Source organism: Nycticebus coucang, chromosome 4 (genome assembly GCF_027406575.1).
Source record: "Nycticebus coucang isolate mNycCou1 chromosome 4, mNycCou1.pri, whole genome shotgun sequence".
NCBI classification, from domain to species: Eukaryota; Metazoa; Chordata; class Mammalia; order Primates; family Lorisidae; genus Nycticebus; species Nycticebus coucang.
This window is the reverse complement of record NC_069783.1, coordinates 23,007,233-23,030,811: the sequence shown is the minus strand read 5'-3', so window position 1 is coordinate 23,030,811 and position 23,579 is coordinate 23,007,233. Positions and strand designations below refer to the sequence as shown.

General features: G+C 39.4%; 1 protein-coding gene across 10 annotated transcripts in view; it reads right to left on the bottom strand.

The window, feature by feature from the left end:
- NCOA1 (nuclear receptor coactivator 1) overlaps positions 1-23,579 on the bottom strand; it is a 246,921-nt gene that overhangs the window by 10,512 nt on the left and 212,830 nt on the right. For all 10 annotated transcript variants that reach the window (XM_053587813.1, XM_053587812.1, XM_053587819.1 and 7 more), the window contains 4 exons: positions 22,480-22,581; positions 19,615-20,017; positions 8,726-8,900; positions 2,813-2,996 (listed from right to left, as the gene is read on the bottom strand). In XM_053587813.1, the coding sequence (XP_053443788.1) occupies positions 2,813-2,996; positions 8,726-8,900; positions 19,615-20,017; positions 22,480-22,581 (864 nt within the window). The remainder of the gene's footprint in view (positions 1-2,812; positions 2,997-8,725; positions 8,901-19,614; positions 20,018-22,479; positions 22,582-23,579) is intronic.

The window sequence follows — 23,579 nt, the reverse complement described above, 5'->3', positions numbered from 1 at the left end:
AGAAGTATACTTTGTGAGTCTAATTCTTACATGATACATGAGTTGACACAGCTTGAAGACAGACTGTAGTAAGTGAAAGATACACACTATAAACTCTACATAGCTAATAAGCTAGTAGAGGAGATAAAATGAATAAGAATATTCAGTTAAACAAAAAAAAGGCAAGAGAAGGGACAAAGACAAATGAGATATTTAAATCCAACCATATCACTAGCCACATCAAATGTAAATGGATTAATCACTCTATAAAGACAGAGATGGCTGAGTTGAATAAAAAAGTGATACCTAATTATACAAGAAACTTACTTTACCTAATTCTTTTTTTTTTTTTCCTTTGAGACAGAGCCTCAAGCTGTCACCCTGGGTAGAGTGCGGTAGCATCACAGCTCACAGCAACCTCCAACTCCTGGGCTTAAGCCATTCTCTTGCCTCAGCCTCCCAAGTAGCTGGGATTACAGGTGCCTGCCACAACGCCTGGCTATTATTTGGTTGCAGTTTTCATTGTTGTTTGGCAGGCCCGGGCTGGATTCGAACTCGCCAGCTCTGGTGTATATGGGTGGCGCCATAGCTGCTTGAGCTACAGGTGCTGAGCCCTAATTCATTTAAAAAATTATGTTAATCTAATGGAGATAGTAATTCTAATAACGTAATAACAATAAGGTAATAAGAATCAATCCTATTTAGTTCTTTTATTATTTATTTTTTTTCTGAGACAGAGTGTCACTATATTGCCCTTGGTAGAGTATAGCTCATAGCAACCTCAAACCTATTGGCTTAACCAGCAGTTCTCAACCTGTGGGTAGTGACTCTTCTGGAGGTCTCCTGAATATCATATATTTACATTACAATTCATAACAGTAGCAAAATTACAGTTATGAGATAGCAACGAAAATAATTTAATGGTTGGGGGTCACCACAACATGAGGAACTGTATTAAAGGGTTGTGGCATTAGGAAGTTTGAGAACCACTGGTTAAGCAATTCTCTTGCCTCAGCCTCCCAAGTACAGGACCGTACTTGCTGGGTCTACAGGCACCCACCACAACGCTTGGCTTTTTTTGCAGTTGTCACTGTTGCAGTTGTCACTGTTGTTTAGCAGGTCCAGGCCAGGCTTGAACCTGCCAGTCTCGGTGTATGTGACTGGTGCCCTACTCACTGAGCTCTAGGCGTCAAGCCTAGTTCTTTTATTTTGCTATAAAATTATAGATCACTAAATTGTGGGTTTTCTTCTCTGCTAACCACCTTTATGCTTACTGAGGAGAGAAATAGGGATTTTTTTTTTTAAATTCACAACATAAAGGAAGTCTATACAAAAGGTTAACCAGTATTTGTATATTTTAATGAATTTCTAATAGTGGCTGCATGGTAATAGCCTAGTCACCATAGTCTACCTGGTGATTGCCAATTGAATAATAAGAATAGTAACTCTAAGGAGTTCTCAAATGATCTTCCTAAATATCACTTTGAATTTCAGGCAGCGCCTGTGACTCAGTGAGTAGGGCACTGGCCCCATATACTGAGGGTGGTGGGTTCAAACCTGGTCCCAGCCAAACTGCAACAAAAAATAGTCAGACGTTGTGGCAGGTGCCTGTAGTCCCAGCTACTTGGGAGGCTGAGGCAAGAGAATCGCCTAAGCCCAAGAGCTGGAGGTTGCTGTGAGCTGTGATGTCACAGCACTCTACCGAGGGTGATGAAATGAAACTCTGTCTCTAAAAAAAAAAAAAAAAAATCACTTTGAATTTACCCATTCTCTCCCAAAGATCTGCACGAGGCTCTAGGATATACTGCAAACATTTAGATGGCATGTAAAATATCCAAAAAGCTGATCACATAAATTCTGCTCTAAATTTAGTATTAATATCTATCCCTTTACCATTCATTGGGCCTTCAACCTCTAATTCTCCCTAGGTCGTGCTGTGATAATCAAACCTTTTCTGTTCTCTTTATTTAGGCAATTTTCTCTTAAACTCTCAGTAGTTAATTTTACATACCCCTCCTCTGGTATAAGTATGTATGGTCTATCACTCACACAGTTGTTTTGTCCTATTATTCACTGATCCTTTGTTTATGTTGTGTCCCCAACATAACAAACATAAACAAAGTTGTCTCCCCAACTTGTTAATATACATGCTTCCCAAGGCTATATTTGTACATAGTAAGTATTGAATAAATGCTTGTTGAATTAAAAGGGAGAGATGAAGAAATGTGTTCAGAACATGGAAGGGTATTCCAAGCCAATGTATTATATGTACCATTTTATAATAAATCTAAACCACCAAAAATCTCATGAAACTAAAACCTTACTTATAAAGTCTATCGAAAATTTTCATTGTATATCTTTTTTTTTTCTTTTGCAGTTTTTGGCCAGGGCTGGGTTTGAACCTGCCACCTCTGGCATAGGGGGCTGGCGCCCTACTCCTTTGAGTCTCAAGCTGTTGTCCTGGGTAGAGTGCCGTGACGTCACAGCTCACAGCAACCTCCAACTCTTGGGCTCAAGTGATCCTCTTGCCTCAGTTTTTCTAATTTTAGTAGAGACAGGGTCCTGCTTTTGCACAAGCTGGTCTTGAACTTGTGAATTCAAACAATCCACCTGCCTCAGCCTCCTAGAGTACTAGGATTATAGGCATAAGCCACTGCACCCGGCCACTGTATATCTTAAGGGCCAGTAAGTATCAAAACATCTTTGAAAAAATAAAAACGGTGGCTATTTCTGATGAGTAACTGTCAAGATATTTGATTTTCCTTTGAATAATGAAATGAACTGTGCTGTAGTATGGTGGTTGTCTAGCAAGTGTGTCAATGGTGCCACTTACCTGTTCAGGGCACACAGTGTTCATTCCTGGCATCTGCAAAGAGCTCATCTGCATCTGGCCCATCATTGGGTTCATGTTCTGCACATTTGTGTTTCCACCTGCCATGGACACGGTGATGCTCATATTGTTGTACACTCCTGGCTGTGCAGGTGTGGGCTGGTTCTGGACAGCTTGACTGAACACACTGTTAACTCAAAAACAATCCAGATTACATCCACTGATCATGAACACGAAATACTATGACTGTGTAAATTATTGGGTAGAATTATTAGAGAGAATTCCAAATAAAGTATTTTAAATCCTTAAGTTGCATGTAAAACTGTATCTTACTACAATATGTAAGAATTGAACATAAGTCAGATACATTTTAACTCTGCCCAAGGGGTTTAATAACTGAAAAGAGCTCAGTTTAAGTCATTTTAAATTACAATTATCTGGTTCAGTATCAGAGATACCAAGCTCTAAGTATCTGAATAACTAAGAAAGGAAGTTTTCCACAAAAGTAAATCTTCCAGGTAACCGAAGTCCACCCATCTAACCACCAAAAAACACTTTAAAATTTATTACATTGTTTTATCTTCTTAAACAGAGAATGTCCTACTTAGGCAAAGGGTGTGGAAGATACACACCAATAAACACTCACTGAATGAATTAACAAAGGAATAAATGATTCAGGGATAGTATTCTTTTATTGTGACTACTTGTATATCCTCACAGGGGTGTCCAACCTGTGGATGCAGGCTACATACAGATTATTTGAGGAATGTTTTGCTTATCTGTGGTGTCAGGTACCTTGAAAAGTACGCATGGACCTTTCTTTATACTCATCAGCTGTCATTAGTGTTTGTGTATTTTTTTTTGTAGAGACAGAGCCTCACTTTATCGCCCTTGGTAGAGTGCCGTGACGTCACAGCTCACAGCAACCTCCAACTCCTGGGCTTAGGCGATTCTCTTGCCTCAGCCTTCTGAGTAGGTGTGACTACAGGTGCCTGCCACAACACCCGGCTATTTTTTTGTTGCAGTTTGGCCCGGGCCGGGTTTGAACCTGCCACCCTCGATATATGGGGCTGATGCCCTACCCACTGAGCCACAGGCGCCGCCCTAGTGTTTGTATATTTAATGTGTGGCCCAAGACAACTCTTATTCTTCCAATGAGCAGCGGAGAAGAAAAAAAGGTTGTATATCCCCAAAACACTTGAGGGGAAAAATGGTATTCCTTATTCCTTATTTCTATTAATAAGTGACATAGAGCAGGCATTCACTATATATCTGATAAATGAATTACAAACACAGGTTATTCAGTAATGTCAACTGATAACGTTCAGATTTTTGTTTGTTTTGTTTTGTTTTGAGACAGAGTCTCATGTTGCCCTCAGTAGAATGCCGTGGCGTCTCAGCTCCCAACAACCTCAAACTCTTGGGCTTAAGTGATTCTCTTGCCTCAACCTCCCAAGTAGCTGGGACTATAGGTGCCCACAACAATGCCTGGCTACAGATTGTTTTTTAATTAGTTTAACTCTACCTATGCCAATGTTTGTCAAAATGTAGTCCAGAGATCATCTACAAGAGAATTTCCTGAGACTCACTGATAATTACAATTTGGAGATCTTTCTCGAGCCCTAGTGAATCGTATTTTCTTAAGGTGGGTACAGAAGGGCACATTTCTATTTGTGTACATTATAACTTATTCAATGTCCCATAGCTTGCTGTCACTTGTCAAGGTTTTAGCTTCTGTTTTCTTTCTTTCTTTCTTTCTTTTTTTTTTTTTGTGGTTTTTGGCCAGGGCTGGGTTTGAAACCACCACCTCCGGCATATGGGACCAGCGCCCTACTCCTTGAGCCACAGGCGCCACCCGTGCTTCTGTTTTCAATATGCTATAAACCAAGAGGAAAACAGATGTATATAACCAAATGTTTTTATTTGTCAAATTTAATCTTCTTAAAGACTTCAAAAATCTTCTCAGGCCTCAACATAGCTCTATGTCCTTTCAAGGGCAATTATGTTTTTCAGAGGGCTTGTTTTACTGACTTCCTTGGCCTTTACTAGCCATGTTGCTATACCAAAGATCTCAAATGTGAAACTGGATTCTATAAGTAGAATAATATGAAATAAACTCCAAGTAAATTTAACTTGAAACTTTATATTTGAACCATGAAAATACTGTATCTCAGTAATAGATATACATATCTGAAGGAAAATGATAGGAATCTTGTCTTTCATAAGTTCTATAAAATACCAAATATTTTATGATTATGTATCAATTGTTCACAATAGGCTGCTAGCAAAATTTCACCTATTTTAATGTTAATTCTAGAGAATCTGATTTCAAAAGTGATTTTCCAAATCATTCTTTATCTATTCCTTACTAGCTCTTAGGTGGCAAGTAGGATTTACTGACATTTATAGTTTCTAGTAGAGTAAGATAATCGTACTGAAATTAACAGTTCAAGAAACAACCTATTCATCATGTCTGAAGAAAGGCAGTGCTCCCTCTCCCCCACTAAGTAATTATAAAACACAAATGCCCACAGAATATATGCCTAATAAATGGCCAATAAAGCATCTGTGGACCACTAATGTCTGCACAATGTGTATGCTTGTGGCTTCCGTGTTCCCACAGCTCAAGTTAAGGCAAAAACCCCCATTAATCCATGCCCATTTTCTAATGAGAACATTTCTGCCTTAGACACTGCTTATTTGTCAACTGATACATAAATCACCACAGTGAGGAGCAAGGCTGTATAAGTGAATGCATGCAGAAGCTTCAAGGACTGCAGTGATGTCATACTTCAGGACAAAAAGTTTAGGACTTGATTTTCTTTCAGATTTATATTTAGGACTGTATATTAGCTTAAGTTCTTTCAAACTGCTTCTGCCAACAGTTCCATTTTAGCTAGATGACCCAGCCCTTCTGTAATTTCAGTCACTGTTCTCGGTCCTGTAAAAGCCCAATGCTCACAGGCCCTCTCTCTCACTCTGCCTTCCCTTCTGCCTCATGGCAGTTATCACCGTTTTTTCAAGGTAGCACCAGGTAGTGACTAAATCGTGTGGCAAAAGAGAAGGATGAAGACTCTGGCCCATAGTGGGTTCCACAAATATTATAGGTCTTAACAAGCAGAGAGGAGTCCATGGTCTAATAAGTCAGAGAAAAAAAATATTAAACAACAGGACTCCTCAGCCTTAAAATGCTAATAAGCTATGGGACTGTCCCATGACTCAAGTCCATGTCCGGTAAAGGGACTTTTTTTTTGTAGAGACAGAGTCTCACTTTATCACCCTCAGTAGAGTGCCATGCATTGCAGCTCACAGCAACCTCCAACACCTGGGCTTAGGCAATTCTCTTGCCTCAGCCTCCCGAGTAGCTGGGACTACAGGCCACAACGCCCGGTTATTTTTTTGTTGCAGTTTGGCCGGGGCTGGGTTCAAACCTGCCACCCTTGGTACATGAGGCCAGTGCCCTACCCACTGAACCACAAGCGCTGCCCTAATAAAGGGACACTTAAGGAGAGACTTGAAGTGTGACTACTTCGGGAACCACATTCCAATAGAAGGATTAAAAAACGCAAAGGCCCTGAGTTTGCAATGTACTTGGCAAACTCCAAGTTCCCATGGAGGAACAGAAGGATAAAAAGAAGCCAGTGTGGCAGAGTGAGTGACAAGGGCAACAGACGGGGTCATGGAGACACCCAGGAACAATATGATATACATGAGGCTGTATGGGCCCTGATTTGTATTTTGGGTACTTGGGGAACTACTGGAGAGCTATTAGCTGTGAGGACTGGCATGACTCAGGTTTTAATAGCATGACTCTGGATACCCCTGTAAAGATTGAGCAATAGAGGAGCAAGGGTGGAAGCAGGAAGGCAGGAAGGCTCCTACGATGGCCCAGGAAGACATGATGGTAGCTTGAGTGGTAAAAGTGGAATGGCTGCTAAGAAGCTGACAGAATTTGCTGGTGTGTTTGATATGGGATATGAGAGAAAGAAAAGAGGTTTTTTTCTTTTGAACAACTGGAAGATGGGAAAAAGTAGGAGATGAACAGGTTTTGGGGAGAATATCACTTTAGTTTTTATCACGGTAAGCTTGAGATGTCTACTAGACTTCTACATGGAGATGTTCACTGGGTAATTGGAGGTGCAGTTTGTGGGAATTGGAGATTTAAATTTGGGAGAAATAAAGTGGTAAAAGTGGACAATATAGCTAAGGGAGTGAGTGGGCACGACAGAGAGGGCCTAGAATGAACTCCGTGTTCCCCAAATGGAGTCAAGATGATGGGAAAGATCCTCAAGGAGACTTGGTGATAGGCGGAGTGTCACCTACCTCAATAAAGCTGTTCCAGAAGTAAATGAAGAAAGAGTTTTAGGAAAGAATGAATGCTTGAGTATGTCAAATGCTACCGATGAACATTGCATTTGGCACTGAATAAGACACTAACCACCTTCTGGTGGAGTGGTTGGTATTTCCACAAAATGTGGGTGAAGTAGATACCGTGTTATCTTTAAGGAATTTAACGTAAAGGGGAGCAGAGAAATAGGTCAGTGAGATACATCAGCAGGACTATACTTTTTCAAGGTATATTCCAATGCTTAGGGGAAGGTGTGGAACAAGAGTTTACTTGAACCTCACTAGGGAGAATTTTGCCAGAGAGCAACAGAAGGACCCGAGCAAGGGAGTAAATACAATGGCAGGCCTTGGAATCTAAAGAGTGTTTAGAAAGTGGGGACTAGAATACATCAGGAGACCAAATTCCTCTTGCATGTTACAGAGACAAGTTCCATTTCTAAATAATTTATACATGGCCCTCACTGAGAGCTACATAGTTCTCTAACAGGAAGATTTCCTCTCTCACCTTTTAATGAACTTTAAAAAATATAGTCTTATGTTTTCAACTTTAACTGCCTTACTTATTATGTTGTCAGATTAAACAGCTTCCCTGTCATTAGAACCAAGACACAACCAAATTAAAATCCTTTTAAAACTCAAGTGACGTGTGCAAAGTTCAGCAGTCAGAATGTGGGGGGAAGAAGACTTGAGTGAGGTAATTATAAGCAAAATGGGTAAGATGAGGCCACTGAAAATCCAGAGATTCAAAAATCCAGACATTAAAAAAGAAAGGATTATGTGTAATAATCCAGAAGGCTTAAAACCTTTTGTGGTTGTAGACAATTCTTCAAATACACTGAAAGATGTGAAACCTGTGTGCCCACTGCTCAGCTCTACTGAATTCCAACATTTTGCCATTCTTGCTTTACATTTGTAGAATTTTTAAGTGTTCTTATAAAAAAAGATGTTTTAAGAAGTGCCCATTTCGGCGGCGCCTGTGGCTCAGTGAGTAGGGCGCTGGCCCCATATGCCGAGGGTGGTGGGTTCAAACCCAGCCCCGGCCAAACTGCAACAACAACAAAAAAATAGCTGGGCGTTGTGGCGGGTGCCTGTAGTCCCAGCTGCTCGGGAGGCTGAGGCAGGAGAGTCGCGTAAGCCCAAGAGTTAGAAGTTGCTGTGAGCAGTGTGACGCCACAGCACTCTACCGAGGGCGGTACAGTGAGACTCTGTCTCTACAAAAAAAAAAAAAAAAAAAAAGTGCCCATTTCTACATCTGTCCAAGGTAAGCTCTGTTACTGATGGGAGTTGATCATATTCTTTAGGTTTGTTGGAGCCAGGATCAAAAGATTGGGGACATGGGACCACTTTTCTGTACTATTATAGACAAAAAATTGTCTTAAAAACTACTTAATATTTAAAACATTTGTTATCTTTCTTTGCTAATAACGTAAAATACAGTCTTTTATTATGCAAATGACAGTAGCCAGTAATCTCCTTCAACTGTGTAAATATAATCAGCCTATGAAAGCATGGCTATCTGATGTGCTACAGAGGACCAGGGATGTTCCTGTGTAAAAACTGCCCTCTTACTTGCTATTTCCTATTGCTCCTTGCTGCCAGGCCTTCATGTCCGGTGACTGATATCCAGAAGCAGGCGGAGTTTGTTGGAGCAGCGAGCTCTGAGGAGGAGGGATTGGCATCGGCACCATGGAGCTCCCAGGGCTTAGAGATGGAGCAAAGTTGGCCTCACCTTGGGGAACCATTCCTGTAAATTGACATAAATTAATTCATGTGAATACATTATAAATTTAACCCATAAAAGAAAAACCCAAAGGATATATCACAATATATTTAGAAATATTTAACAGCACAGTAAAAATCTAGTCTTTTAAAATGAAACAGAACATCTCAATATAAAGACATAAATAGTTGGAAGAATGCTTTCCATTCACTAAGATGTTGATTTGTGTAGCAGGATTAAGCATGTTTTTTTTGGATCTTTTTTGCTAACATGAATTTTTAAGGGTAAAGAACATACATGAACATACATAATGAGCTACTTGTGTAATAAATGTAACTTGAAAGGGGAAAAAATAAGGAAAAAACCCCATCTATGAAAATGAAAAACGAGCAAGTTTTGTTAGCCATTCCTCCTCAGTCTTCTCTGTGAGCTCCTCTCATCATCCCCTCCCATTTTTTTTTAAAGGGTATTGAAACATAAGCTATACAGTATGAAATTCACCCCCGGCAACAGCACAATTCAATATTTAGCATATTTACAGTATTGTGCAACTATCACTGCAATCCAATTCAACACCCCCCCCCCCAAATTTCCTTGTGTCTGTGTATAGTCGATCCTCACTTCCACCTCTACCCCCAAGTAATCACTGATCTTTTCCCCCCTAAATATTTGCCTTTTGGAGGAAACTTCACATAAATATAACTACATGTGCGTATGTGGCTTTTGTGTCTGGCCCTCTTTCATTTAGCATATTTTTGAGATTTGACCATTTTATAGCATTTATCAGCAGTTTGCTCCTTTTTAAGTGCTTATTGTATAACATAGTTGGGTTGAAAAAAAATTCAATTGACTGCAAGAATTTATTTCTGGACTTTTTATTCTATCCTAGTGATCTCTATGTCTATACTTATATCCATATCACACTATCTTGATTGACTTTACAGTAATTTTTGACATTAGGTAGTTATCCAACTTTGTTCTTCTTTTTCAAACTTGTTCTGGCTGGCTGAGGTCCGTGGCACTTCCATATACATTTTAGGATAAACTTGTCAATTTCTCAAAAAAATTGTAATTGCTTTAATGTCCCTGTCAACTAATTCTATTGTCTGCATAATTTCTGGGTTGATTTTGACTGACTGATTTTTTTTCTCTTCATTACAGGTTGTATTTTCCTGCTTCTTTGCATGGCTGGTAGTGTTAAAAATCAGGTTCCAGACCTTGTGAGTTTTACCTTGTTAACTGCTGGATTTTTAAAATTCCTTTCAATATTTTTGACCTTTGTCTGGGCTGTGGTTAGGTTACATGGGAACAGTTTAATTATTTTGGGTCTTGTACCTAAAAAGAATCTTTTTAGGTGCTTTTCTCTGGCCTTGATTTGTATATATATATACACACAAACACGGTGATCAGTTCTTAGCTGAAGTCTCGATTGAGACCCTCTGTATACCGATGTCCTCTCTGTTCTCTCTGTTGCTATGCCTGCCACCATCCCTAGACTCACAGCTCCACTGCTTCAACTCAGGGAAACTGCCTAAGTCCTGATAGATTCCTCCTTCCTGAAACACAATCTGGACAATCTCCAGAACTGTCATTTAATGTACGATGTCTGATTTTTTTGTTCATTTCAGATGGGAGAATAAATCTGGTCCCTGTTACTTCATCTTGGCCAAAAGTAGAAATCATTAAAAATTTAAAAGAGTGGGCGGCGCCTGTGGCTCAGTGAGTGGGGCGCCAGCCCCATATGCTGAGGGTGGCGGGTTCAAACCCGGCCCCGGCCAAACTGCAACAAAAAAATAGCCGGGCATTGTGGCGGGTGCCTGTAGTCCCAGCTGCTTGGGAGGCTGAGGCAAGAGAATCGCGTAAGCCCGAGAGTTAGAGGTTGCTGTGAGCCGTGTGACGCCATGGCACTTTACCCGAGGGCGGTACAGTGAGACTCTGTTTCTACCAAAAAAAAAAAAAAAAAAAAATTTTAAAAGAGTAAAAATGGGTTCCTTTCTGTTGTGCTAACACTCTGTATTTTTTTCCTGACAAAATACATCTCACAGGTAAATACTTTTAAGGCAGAGAAAAATTATAAACGTTCAGAAAAACGAATGCCAAAAAATTTGACTGGCTGTAATTTAGTATAATTCTTTTAAATCTTCCTCTATAAATTCTTGCATAATCCTATGACCTGCTTCTTTCATCATGACATCATTATAAGCATGCCCTTGATGTCTCTTTGCAAACATCATTGGATATGCCTATATAATATTCCACTGTATTTTGTCACTGTTAATAGAAAAACCTTATCTCTTTTTGTTTGGTTAATCTAGTGAGAGATGTAGTGATTCTTCTTTTTTGAGACAGAGTCTTGCTCTGTCACCCTAGGTAGAGTTCACTGTCATTAGCATAACTCACTGCAACCTCTAACTCTTGGATTCAAGTGATGCTCTTGCCTTACCCTCCTGTGTGGCTGGAACTATAGGCACCAACCACCATACCACGCCCAGCTAATTTTTTCTATTTTTGGTACAGACGGGGTCTTACTCTTACTTGGGCTAGTCTTGAACTGTTGACCTCAAGCAATCCTCCCACCTAGGCCTCCCAGAGTAGTAGGCTTACAGGCATGAGCCACGGTACCCGGCCATTTTTTGTTTTTTACAGGCTATAATTTTAAAAATATTTAAGATTTCCTGTGAAAGCTGACCCAACGGTAGACTTTATGGTTTTTTCTTTTTTTGAGACAGAGTCTCATTCTATTGCCTACGCTAGAGTCCCCTGGTGTCAGCCTAGCTCACAGAAACCTCAAAACTCCTGGGTTCAGTGATCATTGTGCCTTAGCCTCCCTGAGTAGCTGGGACTTGAGGCACCTGCCACAACACCTGGCTAATTTTTTCTATTTTTAGTACAGATGGGGTCTTCACTATTGCTCAGCCTGGTCTCGAATTCCTGAGCTCAAGCAATCCTCCCACGTTGGCCTCCCAAAGTGCTAGGTTTACAAGTGCTACCCATTGTGCCTGGTTGCTTTTTCTTTTCTTTTTTTTTTGTGGTTTTTGGCTGGGGCTGGGCCTGCACCCGCCACCTCTAGCATATGGGACCGGCGCCCCACTCCTTGAGCCACAGGCACCGCCCTGCTTTTTCTTTTTTTTTAATTTCAGAATATTAGGGGGGTATGTATACATGTTTGGTTTACATACTTTGTTTTTGTAAGGATTGAGTCAAACTTCATCCAGATAGTGGATGTGAATTGACTCATCTCCTCCTTTTCCTTCCCGCAGCTTGATTTTCACTGAGATTTACTTCCATATGTGTAGTTAGGTGTTAATCTATTAGTTCCAATTTGGTATTGAGAACATGTGTTTGTTTCTCCATTCTTGTGATGATTCACTTAAAAGAATGGTTTCCAGCTCTATCCAGGGTGTCATAAGAGATACCAGATTCCCTTTTTTTTTTGTAGAGACAGAGTCTCACTGTACCACCCTCGGGTAGAGTGCTGTGGCGTCACACGGCTCACAGCAACCTCCAACTCTTGGGCTTACGCGATTCTCCTGCCTCAGCCTCCCGAGCAGCTGGGACTACAGGCGCCCGCCACAACACCCGGCTATATTTTTTGTTGCAGTTTGGCCGGGGCTGGGTTTGAACCCGCCACCCTCAGCATATGGGGCCGGCGCCCTACTCACTGAGCCACAGGCGCCGCCCCAGATTCCCTTTTTTTAATGGTAGTACTCCATGGTATGCATACACCACATTTTATTGATCTATTCATGTAGGGCACTTGGCTGGTTTCCAAATCTTTGCGACTGTGAATTATTCTGCTATATACAATCAAGTGTGCAAGTGTCCTTTTTAATAAAATGTCTTTTTTTCCTTTGGGTATACAGCCAGCAGTGGGATTGCTGGATCAAATGGTAGGTCTGTAGTTATTTTCTTTCACCTAATGTTTAATGTTCAATTACTTTCTTCTAGGTAAGATTATATAAACAAAAGCACACATTTTCTCCTTGTTATTTCCCCTACATGTAATTTAATCTCTGTTAAGAAATTCTGACTTAGACTGTATGGAGAATTTTTTTTTCATTTATGACCCTAGAGAGTGAGCTTCTTGTTTTTTATTTTATTTTATTTTATTATTTATTTATTTTTTGCTTCTTGTTTTTGTTTAGCCATCATCTTCATTTCTATGTAGACTGTCTTTACATTAATTCTACATTTTAAATTTTAACTGTTTTGGTTGTAGTTTTTTTAAAAATAGTGATTTATTCTTAATGTCTTCTTAACTTTATTTATGATAGAATATTTCTTCCAGAAAAATATATATGTGGGAGAAAGATACTTATCACATTTATCATCTTCTAGATGTAATCCTGTGGGGTCAAAGGTAAACAATAAATGAGAGACTCTGAGTACATCAGCGTGCTTTCAGACATTTCTTTCTGGCCTCATCTCACATGCTGTTGGAACAGACAACTTTCCTTATTAGATGACAAGGTTTTTTTTGTTTGTTTTTGTTTTGTTGTCATTTTGTTATTTTAGCGATTTTTTTTATTTTATTTACTTATTTTTTTGAGATAGTCTCACCATGTTGCCCCTGGTAGAGTGCCATGGTGTCACAGCTCATGGCAACCTCAAACTCTTGGGCTTAAGAGAATCTCTTGCCTCAGCCTCCCAAGTAGCTGGGACTACAGAGACCTGCCACAACACCCAGCCATTTTTTGTTGCAGTTGTTGTTGTTTAGTTGGCCCTGGCCGGGCTCAAACCTGCCAGCCTTGGTGTATGAGGCTGTCACCATAACCACTGTGCTATGGGCACCAGGCCTTTCTATTATTTTAAAAAGACTTTATTAGAGCAGTTTTAGCGTCAAAGCACAATTGAGTGGAAGGTACAGAGATTTCCCACATACCTTCTGCCCCCTCTATGTATAGCTTCCCCCATCAACAACACTTGCCACCAAAGTGGTACATTTGTTGTAGCTGAAAAGCCTATACTGATACATCATTATCCAGAGTCTATATGTTACATTAGGATTCACTCTTGGTGTTGGACTTTCTATGGGTTTGGACAAATGTATAATGAATGTGTCTACCATTATAGTATCACACAGAGTACTTCATTGCTCTAAAATTCCTCTGTGAAATGACCTAGTTTTAGTAGGAAGAACTAGATAATAACAAATAATGAATCAGAGTAATAGAGTACTGGTCCCAGTTCTGTTACTACACTGGACCTTGGATAACTTGGATCAAACAGTCTAGTTTCTTCCAGTTTAAAGATTCTACAATTCTATCTCTGCCTAGAATATGTTAAGTCTTTCTGCTGGATCACAGCTGGCGTCACAGCCATTTGACTGCAGCAACTAAAATTAGAATTCATACTTCCATTCATTTATTTCTTCAAAGACTTATTAAGCATCTACTCTGTAGATCTCTATGCTCTAAGCATTATAGAAACAATGGTTAAAAAGGTCCCAGTTTTGGCTTGGAGCCTGTGGCTCAAGTGGCTAAGGTGCCAGCCACATACACCTGAGCTGGCAGGTTCGAATCCAGCCCGGGCCGGCCAAACAACAATAATGGCTGCAACCAAAAAACAGATGGGCGCTGCAGTGAGCGCCTGTAGTCCCAGCTACTTGGGAGGCAGAGGCAGGAGAATCACTTGAGCCCAGGAGTTGGAGGTTGCTGTGAGCTGTGATGCCAGGGCACTCTACCCAGGGTGACAGCTTGAGGCTCTGTCTCAAAAAAAAAAAAAAAAAAAAAGGACCCAGTTTGCTCACTCAAGGAAATTGCTGTTTAAAAAGAAAGGCAGTTAGGTTAATAAGGGGTTATAAGTCAGGGTGGTGAGTGCTTCTGATTGGGAGCCTGAAGGAAAGCTCTCCAGAGTAGATATACCTGAGAGGGAGCAGCAGGAATGAGACAGATTAGGAAAGGATATTTTGGACAAATGGTACAGGATGTACAAAGCTCTAGAAGTAAAAGACTCCTCGTGGGGGTGGGGAACCCGTGGCCTAAGGTTACATACGGCCTTCTAGGTCCTTAAGTGAGGCCTTTTAACTAAATCCAAATTTTATAGAACAAATCCTTTTTTCAAAAGGGATGCATCAGTGGAAGATGAAGCTTTTCTTGCCTTTTTGGTGTTTAAAAAAGAATAATCTTGAAACTAGAAGGCTGTAGGTTCTCTAACCTTGGTTGAAACTTGAAAAGTCTGTGTATGGGGCGGCGCCTGTGGCTCAAAGGAGTAGGGCGCTGGCCCCATACGCCGGAGGTGGCGGGTTCAAACCCAGCCACGGCCAGAAACTGCAAAAAAAAAAAAAAGTGTGTATGATAGCTTGAACACTGAGATACAGAAGGAAGTGGAAGCTGACTTGGTAAGTCTCACTCAAGCTTGGGGTGTTACTGGAAAATCCAAGTACGCCCATCTAGTAGGCTGAGCTGAGAGAGTTGGTGTAAGCAGGGGTCCTCAAACTACGGGCCACATGAGGCGGTGTGATTGTATTTGTTCCCGTTTTGTTTTTTTACTTAAAATAAGATATGTGCAGTGTGCATAGGAATTTATTCACAGTGTTTTTTTTTAAAACTATAGTCCGGCCCTCCAACCGTCTCAGGGACAGTGAACTGGCCCCTGTTTAAAAAGTTTGAGGATGCCTGGTGTAGAGAATGAAGCCATGAGGAAGCAGAGGGCTCTGAAGGCCCAGAGAAGTTGAGATTGCTGTGGAAAAGTGGGCAGGGTAGCATGTTTCCTGTAGTTCATGGATGAGGGGTTTCTAGATGGGCTTCAAGGAATGCACTTACTGGGTATGTTAAAAAAAATTCCCCATATTTACTTTGAACATTGCCTTAGTATAAAACAACTTTCAAATGTCTGGAATTCTGTTCTTGTGCCTTCATAATCATGGCATGATGGTCTTGAAAAGTTTTATATTTTCAGAAATGCAAGAAAACATACTCTGCCATTATTACTATGTTTCATATTCCTTCATTTATTTTGGGCCTATATTAAGCAGAAAGATGCCAAAGCAAAGGATGTAAAGCCAAGCTAATGTAGTCATCCTTTGGTTTTATTGTCATCAATTAACACAGGGATCAGCAAACTTTTTTGACAAAGGGCCAGATAGTAAATATTTTTATTTTTGCATGCCATAATGTTTTTACAACTATTTAACTCTGCAGTGTGAAACCAGTCATAGATAATACATAAACTACTGAATATGGCTGTGTTCCAATAAAACTTTCTTTACAAAAACTGGTGGGCAAGATTAGGCTCATGGACCTTAGTTTGCCAAATGCTGAAATACGTAAGGACAAATGTATTTTAGCATTTTGTGTATGGCAAGTTTATTGGCATTAGAAGTGTAAAACCAACAAAGGCTAAGGACCCCTATATCTGAATTTCCTTAAGCTACAATAAACTGTATTGTTGTTGTTTTTTGAAAAGGCTTAATTTAGATGGTTTAAACTTTTCCAAAATTTGAATGAGTGTCAACACAAAACCTGCTCCTATCGCCCTCTATCAGCTCCCTGACCATTCTTAGTGCATATTTATGATTTAGAATGGTGGAAGGAATTAAAAACATTGTATCTTTAAATGTTCTTATTCTCTCCAGAGAAAGCTAATGATACTTCCAGTATTAATCTGAAGCAGTTTCAAGGAAGAACTAACAGCCCTGCCAGTTCATTTCCGTCTGTAACAGGATGAAATTACTAATCTTTCTGGGATTTATTTGCAGGATGCATGCTGATGTTATCAAGGGAACATCTTTTTTTTTGAGACAGAGCCTCAAGCTGTCACCCTGGGTAGAGTGCCGTGGCATCACAGCTCATAGCAACCTCCAACTCCTGGGCTCAAGTGATTCTCCTGCCTCCGCCTCCCAAGTAGGTGGGATTATAGGCCCCTGCCACAACGCCCAGCTATTTTTTGTTTGCAGCCATCATTGTTGTTTGGCAGGCCTGGGCTGGATTCGAACACACCAGCTCAGGTGTATGTGGCTGGCACCTTAGCCACTTGAGCCACAGGCGCCAGGCCGGAACATCATTTTATAAAAAGTATTCTTTTTTTTTTTTTTTTTTGTAGAGACCGAGTCTCACTTTATGGCCCTCGGTAGAGTGCCGTGGCCTCACACAGCTCACAGCAACCTCCAACTTCTGGGCTTAAGCAATTCTCTTGCCTCAGCTTCCCGAGCAGCTGGGACTACAGGCGCCCGCCACAACGCCCGGCTATTTTTTGGTTGCAGTTTGGCCAGGGCCGGGTTTGAACCTGTCACCCTCGGTATATGGGGCTGGCGCCTTACCGACTGAGCCACAGGCACCGCCCAATATAAAAAGTATTCTTATTCATCAAAAGTTAGTCTGGGGTGGTACCTGTGGCTCAGTGGGCTGGGCGCTGGCTCCATATACGGAGGGTAGCGGGTTCAAACCCAGCCCTGGCCAAACTGCAACAAAAAAATAGCCGGGCATTGTGGCAGGCACCTGTAGTCCCAGCTACTTAAAAGGCTGAGGCAAGGGGATGGCTTAAGCCCAGGAGTTGGAGGTTGCTGTGAGCTGTGTGATGCCACGGCATAATGTGAAACTCTGTCTCTATTAAAAAAAAAAAAAAAAAAAAGTTAGTCTGGAAGAAAAATCTAGGTACCAGATAGAACACTTATGATGGTTAGCAACACATCTGGTCGTACTGTCTGGAAAAGGAGGAAGCGCTATACACTTAATTATTTCAACTCACTGTGTTATACAAAGCAGATCAAAGCCTAGACCCACAATCCTGAAAGTCTTGTCAACTTCATCAGAACCAGGACTTTGAAGCACTACTTTTCCATGGATCTTTGTTAAGGAATGTGAACAGGATATGCAATTCTCCTTTCTTTGATTTCCAGAGGAGAAATTTTAAAAAAACATGACTCTAAATTGACAGAAGTGCTATTTATTTTCTAAGATGAAAGAATCCTTAGAATAACTGATGAAGAATTTATTAATGTTTGGATCATTTCTGTTACTTTTTTCCCCTTAAGAATGAGATAAATCTTTTGACTTAAGGCTTTGCAACCAATATCATGAATACTGCTAAAAATCTATTTGCTATTTTGGTCAAGTTGTCATTTTGGAAGAAGAACGGAAAAGCAGATAATTACAGAAGTTGTCTCATGTTGTGGGAAATACTTTTGCATAGAAATTATAGGACACGTGGCAATAAAACCCTTTTGAAGGCTACTCCTGTTCAGACAACAATTTAATTAAAAAAGATTCACAATCCTTCTCTTTCCCACATAGATAAGTGTCAGTGGCATATACACACCAGCCAAAGAGGACATTGTCTTGAGGACAAAGAAACTAACATGGCATAATTTTGAGTAAAATGTTTTAGAGAGTTCTGGTGCTCTCTGATGACAATCTTATTTTTTTTTTAATTTAATTTTTTTTTGTAGAGACAGAGTCTCACTTTATGGCCCTCGGTAGAGTGCCGTGGCCTCACACAGCTCACAGCAACCTCCAACTCCTGGGCTTAAGCGATTCTCTTGCCTTAGCCTTCCGAGCAGCTGGGACTACAGGCGCCCGCCACAACGCTCAGCTATTTTTTGGTTGCAGTTTGGCCGGGGCCGGGTTTGAACCCGCCACCCTCGGTATATGGGGCCGGCGCCTTACCGACTGAGCCACAGGCGCCGCCCTCTGATGACAATCTTAATTTAATACCCTGAACATTTTAGTACTTGCTGCCATCAGAATGGAAACTCTGAATTGATTTGGCTGGCAAAGCGATAAGCATAATGCCATGTCAAAAATCTCTATGTGTACTTGGGAGGCCAAGGCAAGAGAATTGCTTAAGCCCAAGAGTTAGACATTGCTGTGAGCTGTGAAGCCACAGCATCCTACTGAGGGTGACATAGTGAGACTCTGTTTCAAAAAAAAAACCAAAAAACCCAAAAAACTTTATGTAACTTTGACATTTTATTCAAGTCAACTAGCACCTATCTCACTGAAATTCACTTTTAAGTAGCCTAAAAATTTACTTTTTTCTTTCATTTATATAATCAAAGGATTTATTCCAATTTTTTTTAAGAATTGGTCATTAATTTTGCATAGAAATTTGATTAAACATGTGGATGAATCAAATGTGTATTACTGCCACTATCTATTAGAAGCTTAAAGTGATTGAAAAGAAATAAAAAAAGATATCGCCTAGAACAATGAGAATAGAAGATAGATAATGAAAATTAAAAACTAAAAAGAAAAAACGTTTGGAAGCCACAAAGGTGACTTCCTCTGATAACCCAGAGGAAGCTGCAATTGCAGAAGCCACAAGTGGTGGTACCAGTGAGAAGTCTGAGATACTGTATAGAGCCTGATTATCCTTATGTGAACTATCAAAACCAAAACTTCCCACACAATGAAAACACAACATGCGAATTTTTAATTAACATACTCAACCCCATTGTCTAGGAAGGACATTCATTAGATCCTCACAGAGATCCACAAGAGAAAGTAAAAAAATAAGAGAATGTACTTTGTATAGAAAATGTTAAAAATTTTAGAGTTAGATAGGTCCTTATGGATTCTCTAATTTTAATGGACCTCTAATTTTAATAATCTCAGCTATGAAAGGGAGGTAAGCTGAAAACCATCAACCATTTAGTGGCAAGAGCTCAGTCCTGACTCCCATGTCAGTGTCTTCCCTCTCCAGCTTTCTACATCAATGCCAGTGAACCCAATGAATATGTAGACAGACCAAGCCTGTATGTATTATTTATAAGAGCAATATAAAGTTGTGACCCTCATACCTGATCCTGGATACTGGAAGACGTTCTGTTGCATCTGAGGATTGATTCCAGTGCCAAACTGTCCTCCCATGTTTCCTGTCATGCCTCTGTTCACCATGCTGTTGCGGTTGGCCAGAGATGCCTCAGGATTTCCTGCTAGTTGTGAAAATGGGCTGGTAGAAGCCGGTGGGGTTCCTGGATTTGTACCATAGTTCGGTGGATAGGGGAATTGCTGTGGAGCACCCTGAGGAAGACGGGGGTTCCCCATTTGAACTGGCAGTCCAGATGAAGGGGGAAGATTGTTCCCAAAGCTTTGCTGCCTCATGAGCATGGCTCTTTGCTGCTGTATTAGCTGCCTTTGTCGGTGCTGTTGACTGTACAACTCCCGCTGACGCTGTGCCAACATTTGAGCGTTCAAGGGTGGCTGCAAAGGATAGAAAAAAATCCTTTACTTATTAAAATTATTATAATTACTACCTATTTTGGAAAGCTTGTAGGATAAAGTCTACTATCTTGGGGCAATAGAATATGTACCAATTATCAGTGTATAAGAGAAACAAAAACCTCTTAAGTAGTAATCACAGGGAAAAAAATGAATTAAGTACTTTATACATTAAAACTAGCTGAGAAATGCTAAAACAATATCTGACTATTATTACTGGTTAAATGCAAATTTTCTTAAAACCACAAAGTGGAAGCAAATGTGCTTGATGATTTCTATTCTATCTGACATTAGATTGTTAGGAAACTTTTTTTTCAATTCCAAAGAATTTATTGTTTTTAAATAAAGACACTTAATTCCCTTTTCTTACTGAGATAATTACCCCTACTTTATTTAAATGAATAAAATGTGATTATTAGGCAATTTTAATTTCTTCATTATACTTTTCTCTATTTACCAAATTATTTAAAATGAACATGCACTACCTTTACAATTAGAAAAAACTTACAAATGCCATTACAAAAAAAAAAAAATTAGAAATCCAAGATCCAATGCCTAAAAAATTATCACTTAAAAAGAAAATAATTGGTCATTACCAAAGGCTATGAAGGGTAATGGGGAAAGAAGCATAAAGTGGAAATGTTTAATGAGTGCAAAAATACAGTTAGACTGAACAATATTTGATAGGACAACAAAGTGTCTATAATCTACAATAATTAAGTTTAAGGTGTACTTTAAAATAACTAAAAGAATAAAATTGGAATGTTCATAACACAAATACATAATAAATTCCTGAGGTGATGGATACCCCACTTACCTTGATTAATATATCTTGTATGCCAGTATTGAAACATCACATGTACCCTACAAATATATACAACTATTATGTACCCATATAATTAAAAATAAAAAATTAAAAAAGGAAAATAATGAACTAAATAGTAAATGATAAGACTAAATAAAATAGTAATAAGAAATAAATGGAAACAGCTATTTTATATCATTATTGCAGTGTAAGACTACTCTAGGCATTAGCATAAGAGGTTAAATAGCTGTACTACTATAGATGAGGAAGAAAGTGCTAAAATTAGGTTGAAATCCCTTTTCAGTTTAACATGCAAACCAACATGTGATGTCAATGAAGCCTTATTCGGAAAATGCCAATTCAGATTGAGGATCTGGTTAAAGCATACAGGTCTATTAAAATTAAACTTGTCAAGTAGAAACATTTCAATCTGGAAGAAACTGTGAAATATGACTTTATGATAAAGTCAGTGATACTTTATGATAAAAACCATCTTTACATGAATTCCAAAAGTAGGGTCTTATTTCCTGACAACCAAATTACCCCTAAATGAGCTAACACTGAGATGTGTAAGACTGAGAAACCCAAATCTTGACCCATAAAGATGCCAATAGCTGCTGCTTACCAGCAGCTTCTGTTACTGTGTCATATAATGACATTTGGGTCAATGACTGACTGCATATACAATGGTGGCACCATAGATTACAGTATGGTATCTTTACTGTACCTCTTCTACACTTAGATATGTTTAGATACACAAATACCACTGTGTTACCACTGCCTACAGTATTCAGTACAGTAACATGCTGCCTAGGTACGTAGCCTGGGAGTAATAGGCTACACCAGATAGTTTAGGTATATAGTAGGCTGTACCATCTAGGTTTTTGTAAGTGAACTCCATATGTTTGCACAACTATAAAGTCACCTAATGACACATTTCTTAGAAGTATCCGAGTCTTTAAGCAATGCATAGCTGTGTTTATCCCTTTGATCGGTATTGGCTTCCTGAATTTGCCCCAAATCCATTTAGGTCTATTTTTTGGCAAAAAGAAGAGCTTCGTTTAAACCTTCTTAAAAATCCCTTATCTGCCACATTTTTAATCAACTTGGTTATGAAAACATTAATAAGCAGTTGAAGCAAAAATAAAGTAGGGAGTGTGTACTAGGTAACATTCACTTCTTCTTATGTTTAAAGTTCCAACAGCTCTGGGTCTATATATAAGGATTTTAAAAGTAAATGAAAGCCAGAAGACACTGATGTTTAGATTAAGTAAAGTACACAAAACAGTTAAGACAGCTTAGCAGTAAGACCGGGTTTTGATCAGCTTTCGGGTCATAGTGGAGGCATCTTATTACTAGTGCTATTCAGTCCAGCAGTCAGAGCTCTCTACTTAGTCATCAGGTATCCAATAACAATGACAACTACAACGATGAAACAAAACAGAGAACCCTTGGCTTTAGATCAAATATCAGCAAGAGGTATCACAAGTACATTATTAATTCATTCTAGAAGAAAACTACACTATAAACATGATTAAAAGATCAGTTCACAGACCATTTCAAAGACCTGAAGTTAACACTTCAAGAAATACTGCTTGGGTTAGAGAAGTACTAACAATATCTGTTTTTCTCACATTACCTGGGGTGTAATTTGCTGCTGCATGCCTGATCTCATGTTTATGCCAACAGGAGCAGTTGCTGCAAACTGATTTAAGATAGCTTGCCGATTCTGGTGTATCAACTAGAGAAAAATGGCAACAATGAGATAACATATTTCTACACACCAACATAGCCCCAGCTGTATACAGTAAACACAGATTTTCTGTTGACTACTAAGAAGTTTTAGTGTGGCAGGTTTAGTAAGATTATTTCCCACATTTATTTGCCAAAAGGCTGGTAATTCTTAACATTTACCAAATATTTATTGCCTTCAGAACACTAAATATGGCAGAACATTTATAAGAAGAATATCCACATTTATAAGATGTATATATGTATGTGTACATTATAACACATTTATTTATTGTACTTTTAAAAACATGTTAATAGTTATTTCAGATAAGTGCAATAATGGATGAAAAATCAGTTCTGAGTCTTAAAATATTGTGAGTTAAAAAGTATACAGTAAGGACACATTCTATAAAGGTCTGGAAGATGAACGGGAAGTTGAGGTATGTAGAGGGTGCTCTCATTTGGCAATACTTTGTCTGGTAGGTTCCTATTTGGGAAGAGTCCAGTATGATTTCATTAGCTAGAGAGAATTATGTAAGAGACAAATGGTCTGAGAAAATGGATTATTTATTAAACTAGAAGTAATTACTTTGGACCAGCATTTCCCAAATTGGTGTTCTAAAGAACATTGTTCTGTAGGATATTAATAGATGTGCCAGGAAAATAGCAGGCTGTGCTGTATGAAGTATTGGAAATGATGGGTTATACAAGGTGAAACAGATTTATTTACTGCAATAATTATGAGCCTTTAATTGGTCAAAGCACACTGTGGACATCCAAGATGGGGATAGCCTAATGCAATTTATTATATTTACGTGTATCATAAAGCTTTTTTTTTCCCCAACATAAAACCATTACCATCCATCTCCCAGAACAATCTTCTGTGGAACACTGGTTTAGAAGAATCAGCCTCCAGACCAGGCTTAGAGTTCAAGGTTGTAGTTATGCCCTAAGGTTATTTGATAATGAACAAGTATCCATGGTAGTGAGATTTTATTGTAAACAATC